The following is a 15,974-nucleotide window of genomic DNA, read 5'->3' as shown; positions in this document are numbered from 1 at the left end:
ACATAAGAAAGTCTTCCTCAGTGATCAATGCAAAGAAATAGAAGAAAACAACAGAATGGGAAAGTCTAAAGATCTCTTCAAGAAAATTAGAAATACCAAGGGAACATGTCATGCAAAGTTGGGCTCAATAAAGGACAGAAATGGTATGGACCTAACAGAAGCAGAAGATATTAAGAAGAGATGGCAAGAATACACAGAAGAACTGTACAAAAAACATCTTCAAGACCAGGATGATCATGATGGTGTGATCACTAATCTAGAGCCAGACATCCTGGAACATGAAGTCAAGTGGGCCTTAGAAAGCATCACTACGAACAAAGCTAGTGGAAGTGATGGAATTTCAGTAGAGCTATTTCAAATCCTAAAAGATGATGCTGTGAAAGTGCTGCATTCAATATGCCAGCAATTTTGGAAAACTCAGCAGTGGCCACCGGACTGGAAAAGGTCAGTTTTCATTCCAATCCCAAACAAAGGCAATGCAAAAGAATACTCAAACTACCGCACAACTGCACTCATCTCACATGCTAGTCAAGTAATGCTCAAAATTCTCCAAGCCAGGCTTCAGCAATACGTGAACCGTGAACTTCCAGATGTTCAAGCTGGTTTTAGAAAACACAGAGGAACGAGAGATCAAATTGCCAACATCCACGGGATCATGGAAAAAGCAAGAGACTTCCAGAAAAACATCTATTTCTGCTTTATTGACTATGCCAAAGCCTTTGACTGTGTGGATCACAATAAACTGTGGAAAATTCTGAAAGAGATGGGAATACAGACCACCTGACCTGCCTCTTGAGAAATCTGTATGCAGGTCAGGAAGCAACAGTTAGAACTGGACATGGAACAACAGACTGGTTACAAATAGGAAAAGGAGTACATCAAGGCTGTATATTGTCACCCTGCTTATTTAACTTCTATGCAGAGTACATCATGAGAAACACTGGGCTGGAAGAAACACAAGCTGGAATCAAGATTGCCAGGAGAAATATCAATAACCTCAGATATGCAAATGACACCACCCTTATGGCAGAAAGTGAAGAGGAACTAAAAAACCTCTTGATGAAAGTGAAAGAGGAGAGTGAAAAAGTTGGCTTAAAGCTCAACATTCGGAAAATGAAGATCAGGGCATCCAGTCCCATCACTTCATGGGAAATAGATGGGGAAACAGTGGAAACAGTGTCAGACTTTATTTTTTTGGGCTCCAAAATCACTGCAGATGGTGACTGCAGCCATGAAATTAAAAGATGCTTACTCCTTGGACGAAAAGTTATGACCAACCTAGATAGCATACTCAAAAGCAGAGACATTACTTTGCCGACTAAGGACCGTCTAGTCAAGGCTATGGTTTTCCCAGTAGTCACGTATGGATGTGAGAGTTGGACTGTGAAGAAGGCTGAGCACCAAAGAATTGATGCTTTTGATCTGTGGTGTTGGAGAAGACTCTTGAGAGTCCCTTGGACTGCAAGGAAATCCAACCAATCCATTCTGAAGGAGATCAGCCCTGGGATTTCTTTGGAAGGAATGATGCTAAAGCTGAAGCTCCAGTACTTTGGCCACCTCATGCGAAGAGTTGACTCATTGGAAAAGACTTTGATGCTGGGAGGGATTGGGGGCAAGGAGGAGAAGGGGAAGACAGAGGATGAGATGGCTGGATGGCATCACTGACTCGATGGACGTGAATCTGAGTGAACTCCAGGAGTTGGTGATGGACAGGGAGGCCTGGAGTGCTGCGATTCATGGGGTCGCAAAGAGTCGGACACGACTGAGCGACTGAACTGAACTGAAACATCACCTACCGCAGCAAAATTTGTCAGAGACTTTTATATGAGATACTCTCTTAGGCATCTAAAACATAAAAGCATACAGGCTAGCATACCAAAATACAAGTATTAAATACATACCAATTTCTTCCACTTCTTCCAGGAAATCATTATATTCTCTTAGACTAGGAAAGTCTTCTTCCCTTTTATTGTATCTTTAAGAAGAAAAAAATGAACATATTACATATCACTTGCTTTTAATATCATCTAACTGGTTTGTTCTTACCTAATTCATACATGATAAATAAAAAATAACTGCTTATGGTATAAAACAGTTTTCTTGACACCAGGTTTGTAACTAAACCAAGAATGTTGTTTTTAAATTCTTTTGACTACAGAGGAGTAGAGTAAAGAGAATGGTACAATATGTAAAATCCTAAGACAAGGGGAAAATAAAGAAAATAAAACACTGAAGAAATGGGAAATGAGCTGAAACAGGTCTATCATTGGAATATTTGGTTTTTTATATTGTTTACTTCTAATAAGTAGATTCACTAATTTCCAGAAAGAGGACACCTTCCTATTTTTCATGACTGTTATAATCTAAAGAATGCTAGATAAAGAAAATTTATAAACAATGTGGAACTTTTCTGGTGGCCCAAGAGTTAAGACTCTGTCTTGCAATACAGAACACACAGATCTGATCCCTGGTTGAGGAACTAAGATCTCACATGGCAAAAAAGAAAGGAAAAAAATCTATAAATAATGTAAAGTCTCTGTCAAAAATTAGAAAATCAAAGGGCTCAATGATAAAAGATAAGAATCTAAGAGAACCTACCTATGGCTGATTTATGTTGATATATGGCAGAAACCAACACAACACGATAAAGCAACTATCCTCCAGTTATAAATAAATAAACTTAAAATAAACAAAAAGAATCTAAGAGAGACCATCTCCAAGAAGCAATCCAAAAAATAAAAGAGCAACTTGGATTATTGATAAAGTATCCAGAAAGATGCTGCTAAAAAACCAGTGAACAAAGTTGAAATGTAGACCACCTAGATAGACAGATATTAATTCTAACCATAACCTAAAAAGTAATAAGGTGGCTTACAGCAAAAGGAAAGATAAAATAAAATTTAAAACTATTAACAAAAAGTAAAAAATTAAATCACAAGAGAAAAGGAACACTAGAAATATTTATGTACCCATATACACACAGAGAGATGTATGAAAATAAATTGTAGCTACCCCAATTTTCTCTAATAGCTTTCAATAACAGATGTCACCTCCTCGGGTCTTACCCAACATCACTAACTCACAACAATATTTACTCCCTAACTTCACAGCATGTTTCCAAATTTATAACCACATATATGCCAGCAAATTTCGAAAACTCAGCAATGGCCACAGGACTGGAAAAGGTCAGTTTTCATTCCAATCCCAAAGAAAGGCAATGCCAAAGGATGCTCAAACTACCGCACAACTGCACTCATCTCACATGCTAGTCAAGTAATGCTCAAAATTCTCCAAGCCAGGCTTCAGCAATACGTGAACCATGAACTTCCAGATGTTCAAGCTGGTTTTAAAAAACACAGAGGAACAAGAGATCAAATTGCCAACATCCACTGGATTATCGAAAAAGCAAGACAGTTCCAGAAAAACATCTATTTCTGCTTTATTGACTATGCCAAAGCCTTTGACTGTGTGGATCACAATCAACTGTGGAAAATTCTGAAAGAGATAGGAATACCAGACCACCTGACCTGCCTCTTGAGAAACCTATATGCAGGTCAAGAAGCAACAGTTAGAACTGGACACGGAACAACAGACTGGTTCCAAATAGGAGAAGGAGTACATCAAGGCTGTATATTGTCACCCTGCTTATTTAACTTCTATGCAGAGTACATCATGAGAAACGCTGGGCTGGAAGAAGCACAAGCTGGAATCAAGATTACCAGGAGAAATATCAATAACCTCAGATATGCAGATGACACCACCCTTATGGCAGAAAGTGAAGAGGAGCTAAAAAGCCTCTTGATGAAAGTGAAAGAGGAGAGTGAAAAAGTTGGCTTAAAGCTCAACATTCAGAAAACGAAGATCATGGCATCTGGTCCTATCAGTTCATGGGAAATAGATGGGGAAACAGTGGAAACAGTGTCAGACTTTACTTTGGGGGGCTCCAAAATCACTGCAGATGGTGACTGCAGCCGTGAAATTAAAAGACGCTTACTCCTTGGAAGAAAATTATGAGCAACCTAGATAGCATATTGAAAAGCAGAGACATTACTTTGCCAACAAAGGTCCATCTAGTCAAGGCTATGTTTTTCCAGTGGTCATGTATGGATGCGAGAGTTGGAATGTGAAGAAAGCTGAGTGCTGAAGAATTGATGCTTTTAAACTGTGGTGTTGGAGAAGACTCTTGAGAGTCCCTTGGACTGCAAGGAGATCCAACCAGTCCATTCTATAGGAGATCAGCCCTAGGATTTCTTTTGGAAGGAATGATGCTAAAGCTGAAGCTCCAGTACTTTGGCCACCCCATGAGAAGAGTTGACTCACTGGAAAAGACTCTGATGTTGGGAGGGATTGGGGGCAGGAGGAAAAGGGGATGACAGAGGATGAGATGGCTGGATGGCATCACCGACTCAATGGACGTGAATTTGAGTGAACTCCAGGAGATGGTGATGGACAGGGAGGCCTAGCGTGCTGCAAAACATGGGTCGCAAAGAGTCGGACATGACTGAGCGACTGAACTGAACTGATAATCACATATTTGTTTTGTTTGCCTATTTTAATGCTATCCAAGCTACTATACTGTAAGCATTACAAGAGCAAGGTATGTAGGTATTACACTCATTTCATATGTGTTTCTGTGCACGCACGCATGCTCAGTCACTCAATCATGTCTGACTCCTTGCAACTCCATGGACTGTAGCCTGCCAGGCTCCTCTGTCCCTCGGACTTTCCAGGCAAGAATAGTGGGGATCTTCTCAACCCAGGGATCGAATCCAAGTCTCTTATGTCTCCTGTTCTGGCAGGCAGATTCTTCACCGCTACACCACCTAGGAAGTCATTTCATACTTAAGGCCTAATATGCATAACACTGTTTGCACAGAGTAGGTTCTCAATACATATTTACTAATTAAATTAAAGAATAAATAAAGCAAATAAATTGTGAAGCCATGAATTCAGGTTTACTCTAGTGGCCTAGTAGTTAGGATTCTAGGCTTTCACTGCTGTGGCCCAGGTTCATTCCCTGGTCAAGAACTGAGGTTCTGCAAGCCACACAGAGCAGCTAAAAATAAGAAATAATTATTTTTCCATAAAAAAGATTTACTCTTCTCTAGCAAAGGTTAGATAATATTATTGAGTTCTCAAAGACCTTAATAAATTTTTAACATTGAACAAATACATAGATCAATTCATACTTACTCGCCAAACTGTCCACATTTCTACAAGTAAATAATTACATCGATTATAGAAATAACTGTCAAAATCTTTGTGAACCGAATCATTCAAGCATTAACACTTACATCTTTAGCACTTTTTTCCGAATCTCAACTTCCTTGTCAACAGTAGGATCTTCAAAGAGCTGTACCCTGAAGTTGCTCTTTCGAAGTGGAGTGCCACACTCAGGACAGTTTCCAGCTCCTCTCACAAAGAGTAAATCCACACAACTTTCACACCTGTAAGGAGAAAAATACAACATAACTTTTAAGCTAGTATTCCAATTGGCAGTAAGTCTGTATACAGTTTGCCTTTTTTTGGTTTTGGTGTTTGTTTGAGGTTGGGAGAGGAGGCACAGGAAAACTAATCATTACTACCTAAAATTTTTATTGTAAACCTTTAGGAAAAAAGCTCATTTTCATTTAGAGCCTACTTCAGACATAGGTGATCCAAGGTTCACCAGTATAATCTTACAAATGAAAGAAACACACAAATTTTTGAAAATTGATTTAGGATCTAGGAGGATTCAGATAGCAGGATAGGGAGAAATCAAAGAGGCATATAAAAGAGCAGACTAGGATCAAGTCCACTTTCAGACCAGTATCACCCTCAGACCTGGCAGGGACCTGCACTTTAGAGAATCCTGCATACCATAATTACTAAAATAAAGACCTTTCCCCTACTTTCAGCCTTGTAAGGAAGTTCTTTAAAGTTCAGTAAGCAATTGAGTCAGTGGAAGTTACTCAAAAGGGAGAGAGGTGCTGGCTGAAGGAGGCCCCTCAGGCCAGAGGATAAAGAACTGAGACTGACCCCGTATATGTGCACAAAGGAGAAAAATCACCACAGCTTCTGCCTTGAAAAATCTCAGAAAAAGTGGCTACTTACAAAATTTTTAATCAGTTAAAACTGGCTGCCCTAAATCCACCAAAGTGATTACCCAGGCAAGCCAAGTCTCCCAAATACCTGCATCCCTTCTTTCCTCTCTTCTTGGCTAGTACAATTTGGGGAAGAGCTTAGAACTTCTTAGAAGTCTTCAGTTTGAAAAGAAAGGAGCTGGCAAGGTTAACTCTCTGTAGGAGATTCCTGGGGGAACTGACAGTGTTGGTTCATATATTGTTTTAGAGGGGTCCAGGTACCACCGAATCATCCCTGCCCAGCCAGAGCAGATCCATCCTACTAATCAGATTAACAAGTGAAAAGCTGACCAGGAGCAAGCAGCCACTTCAGCCTATGGGCCTTGAAGATAGAGGCTCCTGGGAACTCAGGATGCAGTGTTGTAACTAAGAAGATGTCGCTTGATTTATAACTTTTCAACATTTAAACATACTGGTATGTAGTCCTCTAGCTATAATACTGCCCAATACAGTATATAAGGGCCACACCAACCCTAATCATTCCGTTCTTAGCATTATTTGAAGTTATTTATTTATGTGTAACCTGCATTAGAATGGAAGGCAGGAATTTGACCTATCTTGTTCTACATCACCAAGTATATACATATATAATACATATACAGAAGGAAAAAGACAAATTCTAATAAGTAAGGGAAAGGTTGATTTCTTCCAAATACATGGTTCACTAATGGAAAGAATGATACAGAGAAATAAGAATATTTAAGGTTGGTTATTAGTAAAACACTAACATTGACCTTGGCATGTCTCTATATTAAAATGGGATCAGGGAGAGAATCATCGAAAAACACAGGCAAAAACTCCCTAAAAGGGAGAACAGAGCTCACAGTCATCATTATTCAAGATCAACAAAACCCCAGAAAATTCACTTGAGATTAGGAAAATTGGGAGTGGTACATTTCTCCTAATCTTTGTGGTTGGAACAAATTAAATCCAACTAGAGAAGCTGAAACTGAGCACACTTTAGAGTGCAGGCCCTATACATACCCTAATTTTGTCTTGAACCATTGTTATGAAACCCTTCATCAAAACCTCTGGAGTTGGGACACATGGCTTTTTAAGGTTGGAGTTCATGTGTCTCCCTTTGCCTGGCAAAGTAATAAAGCTACCCTTTTTTACTTCAAAAAAAAAGAAAAGAAAATGAGCACACTATATAACTATACTGATAAAGATGTTTATAGGCAAGGAGCTATCTGAAATACTCAAAATCATTGAGCTATTATACAGAAATTAATATTCCATATAGTATTTCAACGTCTTGGAGAGTAGACCCATTCAATAATTCAGTTAAGGAGATAATAAAAACACTTTAATATTTCTGAAAGTCATATTGTAATCTCAGACATATTATTTATTACCACAGTTAGTTCTACATCTCCAATTCTAATCTACATCATAAGGACTCTAATCTAAATCATAAAGATTTCAATAGCATTCAAAATATTTTAAATAATCTACGACCCATACAACTTTTCCCTTTCTGATTTTAGTTGTTAAAAGAACAAATAATTATTTTTTTAAGTTCAACTATAGAAGTATGTAGAGAAAAAACTCAAAGTGCTACTTCCTTCTCTTCTACATCTTACTTCCTACACATTACATACAATTGTCAAGTTCAGCATTTATGTGGCCAGATATTTTTCTACACATTTCCAAATATGTATGTTCAAATTATATACATGAAAACTAATCTTATAAGAAAAGAAAAGAAAAAAAAAAAAACAGAAGAAAACATTCCTAATTGCTAGTTCACTTCATCTGGCAACACAGCAACCAAAAGACAGTTATGTGGGCAATCTTTTGCCTCCAAGAGTGCTAGGAACTTTTTCAAACAAAATCGTGTATTCTGCAGAACATAGGAAAATTTGCTGAAAAAGCCTAAATCCTTGGTTATTACCCATTCCCAAAGACGTTTTTATGGTTTTCTTTTGTTTTTTAAAAGGCAGAATGGTGCCGGCCTTCTTTCCTCTCTGAAAAACTTATTTTTAGATTCTCTTTTCTATCAAGAATATTTAACCACTTATATTCCTCTGTCAAGATTTTCAATCAACTTGTTTCTTTACTTTTTCAAGAGCAAACAAGTCAATTAAAAATTCTGACAAAGAGTAGATACAAAAAACCTATAGCTAACATCATACTTAATGGTTGAGAAACTAGAAATTTTTCAACTAAAATCAAATACAAAGCAAGACTATATCCTCGCATTACTCCTTTTCAACATGACACTAGAAGTTTCTGCTAATGTAGTAAGATAAGAAAAGGAAATAATGGACAGACAGATTGCAAAGAAAAACTCAGAGCGCTCTGCATACAGATGACAGGATTGTCTGTACAGAAAATCCAAATAAATCAACAAAGAAAAACCTCTTAGAACTAATAATCCATTATAATTACAGCAAGGTTGGAGAGTACAATATACAAAAGACTACTGCTATGCTATATACCCCAGCAATGAAAAAGTACAATCTGAAATTAAAAACAGTATCATTTATGTTCCAGTTCCACTTCAGTCACTAAATCACGTCTGACTCTTTGCAACCCCATGAACCGCAGCAGCCAGGCCTCCCTGTCCATTACTAACTCCCTAAGTCTACCTAAACCCATGTCCATTGAGTTGGTGATGCCATCCAACCATCTCATCGTGTGTCATCCCCTCCTCCTCCTGCCCTCAATCTTTCCCAGCATCAGGGTCTTTTCAAATGAGTCAGCTCTTCGCATCAGGTGGCCAAAGTATTCGAGTTTCAGCTTCAACATCAGTCCTTCTAATGAACACCCAAGACTGATCTCCTTTAGGATGGACTGGTTGGATCTCCTTGCAGTCCAAGGGACTCTCAAGAATCTTCTCCAACACCACATTTTAAAAGCATCCATTCTTCGGCGCTCAGCTTTCTTTAAATAGTCCAACTCTCACATCCATAAATGACTACTGGAAAAACCATAGCCTTGACTAGACAGACCTTTGTTGACCAAGTAATGTCTCTGCTTTTTAATATGCTGTCTAGGTTGGTCATGACTTTCCTTCCAAGGAGTAAGCATCTTTTAATTTCATGGCTGCAGTCACCATCTGCAGTGATTCTACAGCCCAGAAAAATAAAGTCAGCCACTGTTCCCAGTGTTTCTCCATCTATTTGCCATGTAGTGATGGGACCAGATGCCATGATCTTACTTTTCCGAATGTTGAGCTTTAAGCCAACTTTTTCACTCTCCTCTTTCACTTTCATCAAGAGGTGCTTTAGTTCCACTTCGCTTTCTGCCATAAGGGTGGTGTTATCTGCATATCTGAGGTTATTGATATTTCTCCTGGCAATCTTGATTCCAGCTTGTGCTTCTTCCAGCCCAGTGTTTCCCATGATGTACTCTGCATAGAAGTTAAATAAGTAGGGTGACAATATATAGCCTTGACGAATTCCTTTTCCTATTTGGAACCAGTCTGTTGTTTCATGTCCAGTTCTAACTGTTGCTTCCTGACCTGCATTCAGGTTGCTCAAGTGGCAGATCAGATGGTCTGGTATTCCCATCTCTTTCAGAATTTTCCACAGTTTATTGTGATCCACACAGTCAAAGGCTTTGGCATAGTCAAAGCAGAAATAGATGTTTTTCTGGAACTCTCTTGCTTTTCCATGATCCAGCAGATGTTGGCAATTTGATCTCTGGTTCCTCTGTGTTTTCTAAAACCAGCTTGAACATTTACTCATAACTACAATAATCAAGACAGTGTGGTACTGGTTAAAGAACAGAGGAATAGACCAATGGAACAAAATAGCCCAGAAGTAGACCCACATAAATAGAGTCAGCTGATCTTTGTAAAAGAGCAAAGGCAATACAATGAAGCAAAAATAAGTCTCTTCAACAAACTGGACATCCACATGGAAAAAAAATTAATCTATACATGAACCTTGAGTTCAGTTGCTCAGTCGTGTCTGACTCTTTGTGACCCCATGAACCACAGCATGCCAGGCCTCCCTGTCCATCACCAACTCCCGGAGTCCACCCAAACCCATGTCCACTGAGCCTTACATCCTTAAAAAATTAACTCCAAGCTTAACTTGCAGGCCTAAACGAAAATGCAAAATTATGAAACTCCTTGAGTATAACACAGGATAAAAGCTATATGACTTTGGGTTTGGTGATGACTTTATTGATACAACACCAAAGGCATGATCCATGAACGATATAACTGATTAGCTAGATTTTTTTTTTAATTTAAAACTTCTGCTCTGCTAAAGACGATGTCAAGAGAGAAACTAAAAATAAAAAACACCTGACAAAGGACTGTTATCTAAAATACATGGGGGAAAAAATTCTTAAAAAGTGGACCAAAAACCTTAACAGACAACTCACTAAAGAAGATTCAGAAGATACAGGCATACCTCATTTTATAGAGCTCTGCTTTATTTCACTTTGCAGATACTATGCTTTTTACAAATTGAAGCTTTGTGGCAACTCTGCATTGTCAGATGATAGCTAACATTTTTCAGTAATAGAGTACTTTTTAATTAGGGTATGTACTATTTTAGACATATTGCTACTATGCACTTAACAGACTACAATGCAGGGTAAACATAACTTTTATATGCATATTGGGAAACCAAAAAATTATCATGACTCATTTTATTACAATATTTACTTCATTGCAGTGGTCTGGAACTGAACCCACAATATAGCCAAGGTATGCCTATATACAGATGGCAAATAATACATGAAAAGATATTCCACATGACATGGCATAAAAGAAATGCAAATTAAAATAACAATGAAATACACACTAATACCTATTATTATAAAATAGCCAAAATGCAATACTCTGACAACACCAAATGCTGATAAACATATGGTGGAACAGGCACTCTCATACACTGCTGGTGGGAATACAAAATGGTACAGTCACTTTGGAAGACAGTTTGATGGTTACTTATAAAACAAAGCATATTCTAACCATATAGTTCAGCCATTATACTCCCTGGTATTTAATCAAAAAAGGTGAAAATTGCATTCACACAAACACCTGCACAGATGTTTATAGAATCTTTGTTCATAATTGCCAAAACTGGAACAAAACCAAGATGTCCCTCAATAGATAAATGGATACACAAACTATGATATATACAGACAACAGAGTATTATTCAGCACTAAAAACAAATGAACTATGACGCTATGAGAAGACATGAGAGAAACTTAAATGTATATTACTAAAGGAAAGAAACCAATTAGAAAAGCCTACATAGATTCCATCTATAAGACATCTTAGAAAAGGCAAAATTATGGAGACAATACACTTGATCTTAGCCAAAAGGCTGAAATGCAATTACGGAGATAATCAAAACAACATGGGTTGTGGTGGAGGAGACAATAACTTTAGAGCAGTGAAAATACTTTATGGTATTATAATGATGAACATATGCCATTATACTTTTGTCCAAGCCCACAGAATGTACAACACCAAGAGTGAATCCTAAGTAAACTATGGACTTTGAGTGATAATGATGTGTCAATATAGGTTCATCCTTGGTTTAAAAAATAAAAAGGACAATTCTGATGAGTGATGTTGACAATGGGTATTTGAGAAATCTCTGTAACTTCCTCTCGATTTTGTTGTAAATTTAAAATTGCTCCTAACAGTATGAAAAACAACAATGTCATTTTGGTTTTGTCTTTAAAAGAAAAGTGTTATCAATGTTTGCTCAATGTCTATTAACATTTCATTTAGTCATTGTCAGTTCAGTCGCTCTGTCATGTCCAACTCTTTGCAACCCCATGGACGGCAGCACACCAGGCTTCCCTGGCCATCACCAACTCCCAGAGCTTGCTCAAACTCATGTACATCAAGTCGATGATGTCATCCAACCATCTCTTCCTCTATCGTCCCCTTCTCCTTCCACCTTCATTCTTTCCCAGCATCAGAGTCTTTTCCAAGGAGTCAGTTCTTTGCATCAGGTGGCCAAAGTATTGGAGTTTCAGCTCCAGCATCAGTCCTTCCAATGAATATTCAGGATGGATCTCCTTTAGTATTCACTGGTTTGATCTCCTTGCAGTCCAAGGGACTTTCAAGAGTCTTCTCTAACACCACAGTTCAAAAGCATCAAAAGTCTGTGCTCAGCTTTCTTTATAGTCTAGCTCTCACATCCACATGTGACTACTGCACCATAGCCTTGACTAGATGGACCTTTGTTGACAAAGTAATGTCTCTCCTTCTTAATGTGCTATCTAGGTTCGTCATAACTTTTCTTCCATTGAGCAAGCATCTTTTAATTTCATAGCTACAGTCACCATCTGCAGTGATTCTGGAGCCCAAGAAAACAAAGTCTGTCACTGTTTCCATTGCTTCTCCATCTATTTGCCATGCAGTGATGGGACCAGATGCCATGATCTTCGTTTTTTGAATGCTGAGTTTTAAGCCAACATTTTCACTCTCCTCTTTCACTTTCATCAAGAGGCTCTTTAGTTTCTCATTTTCTGCCATAAGTGTGGGGTCATCTGCCTATCTGAGGTTATTGATACTTCTCCCAGCAATCCTGATTCCAGTTTGTGCTTCATCCAGCCAGCATGTCTCATGATGTACTCTGCACATAGTTAAGTAAGCAGGGTAACAATATACAGCCTTGACGTAGTCCTTTCCCAATTTGGAACCAGTCTGTTGTTCCATGTCCAATTCTAACTGTTGCTTCCTGACCTGCATACAGATTTCTCAAGAGGCAGGTCAGGTGGTCTGGTATTCCCAGCTCTTTCAGAATCTTCCACAGTTTATTGTGATCCACACAGTCAAAGGCTTTGGCATAGTCAATAAAGCAGAAATAGATGTTTTTCTGGAACTCTCTTTCTTTTTTGATGATCCAACGGATGTTGGCAATTTGACCTCTGGTTCCTCTGCCTTTTCTAAATCCAGCTTGAACATCTGGAAGTTCACAGTTCACGTACTGTTGAAGCCTGACTTGGAGAATTTTAAGCATTACTTTGCTAGCGTGTGAGACGAGTGCAATTGTGCAGTTGTCTGAACATTCTTTGGCATTGCCTTTCTTTGGGAATGGAATGAAAACTGACCTTTTCCAGTCCTGTGGCCACTGGTGAGTTTTCCAAATTTGCTGGCATATTGAGTGCAGCACTTCACAGCATCATCTTTAAGGATTTGAAATAGCTCACCTGGAATTCCATCACCTCCACTAGTTTTGTTCATAGTGATGTTTCCTAAGGCCCACTTGACTTGGCATTCCAGGATGACTGGCTCTAGGAGAGTGATCACACCATCATAGTTACCTGGGTCATGAAGATCATTTTTGTATAATTCTTCTGTGTATTCTTGCCACCTATTCTTAATACCTTCTGCTTTTAGGTCTATATCGTTTCTGTCTTTTATTGAGCCCATCTTTGCATGAAATGTTCCCTTGGTATCTCTAATTTTCTTGAAGAGATCTCTAGTCTTTCCCATCCTATTGTTTTCCTCTATTTCTTTGCATTGATCACTGAGGAAGGCTTTCTTATCTCTCCTCGCTATTCTTTGAAACTCTGGATTCAAAATTTAGTCATTTTGAAGTGAAGTTGCTCAGTCGTGTCTGACTCTTTGCGACCTCATGAACTGTAACTACCAGGCTCCTCTGTCCATGGGATTTTCCAGGCAATAGTACTGGAGTGGATTGCCATTTCCTTCTCCAGGGGATCTTCCCAACCCAGGGATTGAACCTGGGTCTTCCCGCACTGTAGACAGACACTTTACCGTCTAAGCCACCAGGGAAAATATCCAATAAACATTAAGGAAAATCAATTAATACAATAATAGACAAGCTTGAGACTTGTTACCCAGATTGCTTTAAAACCTACCTCCTTCAATTGCCTTAACCATAAAAGCAATACTAATCCATAAATTAACTTTTTTCTAGAAATGTTACTCAAAAATGTGAGGACATATGTGAATCCACTGTGAAAAAGTACTTATATCTCCTCAGATCATGCCATGGAAATTTTTTTATTCTAGAATGCATTTCCTTAAGTGATAAATCTCTTATTTACCACATAAAGTTAGTTTTCTTACCAAAGACAACTTTAGAACACACTTCTTCAAAAAGATAAAGTATCACTGACCACACAAAAATTATTTTAAGTGACGTACTAAAGACATGATGATATAATTAAACTTCACTTTGGCAATCCTAAGACTTAGGTTGCCATCCAAGCTCTGTCTCTCACAATATGATGAATTCTGAGGAAGTCAAAATCTAAGGTTTTTCCCAGTTTGATAATTCTAAATACCTTGGAGTGTTACACAAATTGTTAATTAGTTTCCAAAGAGAAATAAATGTGTTTTCTCTCAATATAACTGATGTTTATCAGTTTAAATTTTACATTATTGTTGTTGTTCCGTCACTTAAGTCGTGTCCAACTCCATAACCCATGAAGCCCGCCAAGCTCCTCTGTCCATGGGATTTCCCAGGCAAGAATACTGGAGTAGTATTCCCTTCTCCATTAAATTTTCCATATCACCTACGATTACAAACTTTATCTATAGCACAGACTTTTCCTTAATACTTTAATTCCACCAAGAATATTGTAACCATGGGAATTCCCTGATGATACAGTTGTTAGTACTCCATGCTTACAGTGCCAAGGACCTAGGTTTGATTCCTAGTCAGGGAACTAAGATCCCACAAACCACACACATAACAAAGGGGGAAAAAAAGAACATTATAACCTATAATATTATATTTAAGGATGTGATATAGAAGGTTCTATGACAAATGGAATTAGCAATACAAGGCATAAGAAGACACAGATTCCCCAGGATCTCTTCAAAAGTTTATATAATTATGTATAATTTAATATATACTATAAACTCTAAAAGTTTATAGCATTTTGCCCCAAAAATATATATTTTCAGCATTTGAAAAAATTGGTTCAATGCTTTTAAAAGCACATATTTTTAAACATATATACATACAAACACATAAATGTATGCACAAAAATATATACAGGTATACAGAGGAAGAGAGGGTCCTTTAGAGCAGTGGTCCCCAACCTTTTTGGCACCAGGGACCAGCTTCATGGAAGACAATTTTCCATGGACTGAGGGGAGAGGGGAATGGTTTTGAGATGATTCAAGAGCATTACATTTATTGTGTACTTTATTTCTATTATTTATCTTTATATTATACTGTACACTTTATTTCTGTTATTAATCTTCATTTCTATTACACTGTGATATATAATGAAATAATTATACACCATATTGTAGAATCGGATCATCAGGCGTTAGATTCTCATAAGGAGTATGCAACCTAGATTCCTTATGTGCACAGTTCACAGTAGGGTTCACACTCCTATTAATACAATAATCTAATGCTGCAAGTGATCTGACAGGAAGGGGAGCTCAGTGGTAATGCGAGTGATGGGGAGCAGCTGTAAATATAGATGAAGCTTCGCTCGCTCACCCATCATTCATCTCCTGCTGTGTGGCCCAGCTCCTAACAAGCCAAGGCTTAACGTTTAACCAAGTTCTTACAGTGTTCCCTACGGGACAGTTTCAGCTCCAGACACAACGATCTCTAAGTCCAAAAAACCCAAAGTTACATGGATGTAAAACACAAATTCCCCAAGTAATGACTGGGTATACCACTAACTGAAGCCACTCCCACTTCCATCCCTTGGTTTTAGGACAGATGTATTTTATGTACTGCTTTTTAGTCGCAAGTCCTGTCTGACTCTTTGTGACCCCATGGACTATAGCCAGCCAGATTCCTCTGTCCATGGAATATCCCAGGCAAGAATACTGGAGTGGGCTGCCATTTCCTTCTCCAGGGATTTTCCCAACCTAGGGATTGAACCCATGTCCCCTGCATTGGCAGGTGGACTCTTTACCACTAAGCCAC

General features: G+C 38.3%; 1 protein-coding gene across 7 annotated transcripts in view; it reads right to left on the bottom strand.

The window, feature by feature from the left end:
* Positions 1-15,974, bottom strand: part of MNAT1 (MNAT1 component of CDK activating kinase) — a 221,178-nt gene that overhangs the window by 166,032 nt on the left and 39,172 nt on the right. For all 7 annotated transcript variants that reach the window (XR_006060529.1, XR_006060530.2, XM_004010698.5 and 4 more), the window contains exons 2-3: positions 5,295-5,447; positions 1,902-1,975 (exon numbers count right to left, since the gene is read on the bottom strand). Coding sequence is in view for 5 of the 7 variants with exons in the window: in XM_004010698.5 (XP_004010747.1) it covers positions 1,902-1,975; positions 5,295-5,447 (227 nt within the window). In the remaining 2 variants the exon portion in view is untranslated. The remainder of the gene's footprint in view (positions 1-1,901; positions 1,976-5,294; positions 5,448-15,974) is intronic.

The sequence above is a fragment of the Ovis aries genome, chromosome 7 (genome assembly GCF_016772045.2).
Source record: "Ovis aries strain OAR_USU_Benz2616 breed Rambouillet chromosome 7, ARS-UI_Ramb_v3.0, whole genome shotgun sequence".
Lineage (NCBI taxonomy): Eukaryota > Metazoa > Chordata > Mammalia > Artiodactyla > Bovidae > Ovis > Ovis aries.
This window is presented reverse-complemented; position numbering and strand designations above follow the sequence as displayed.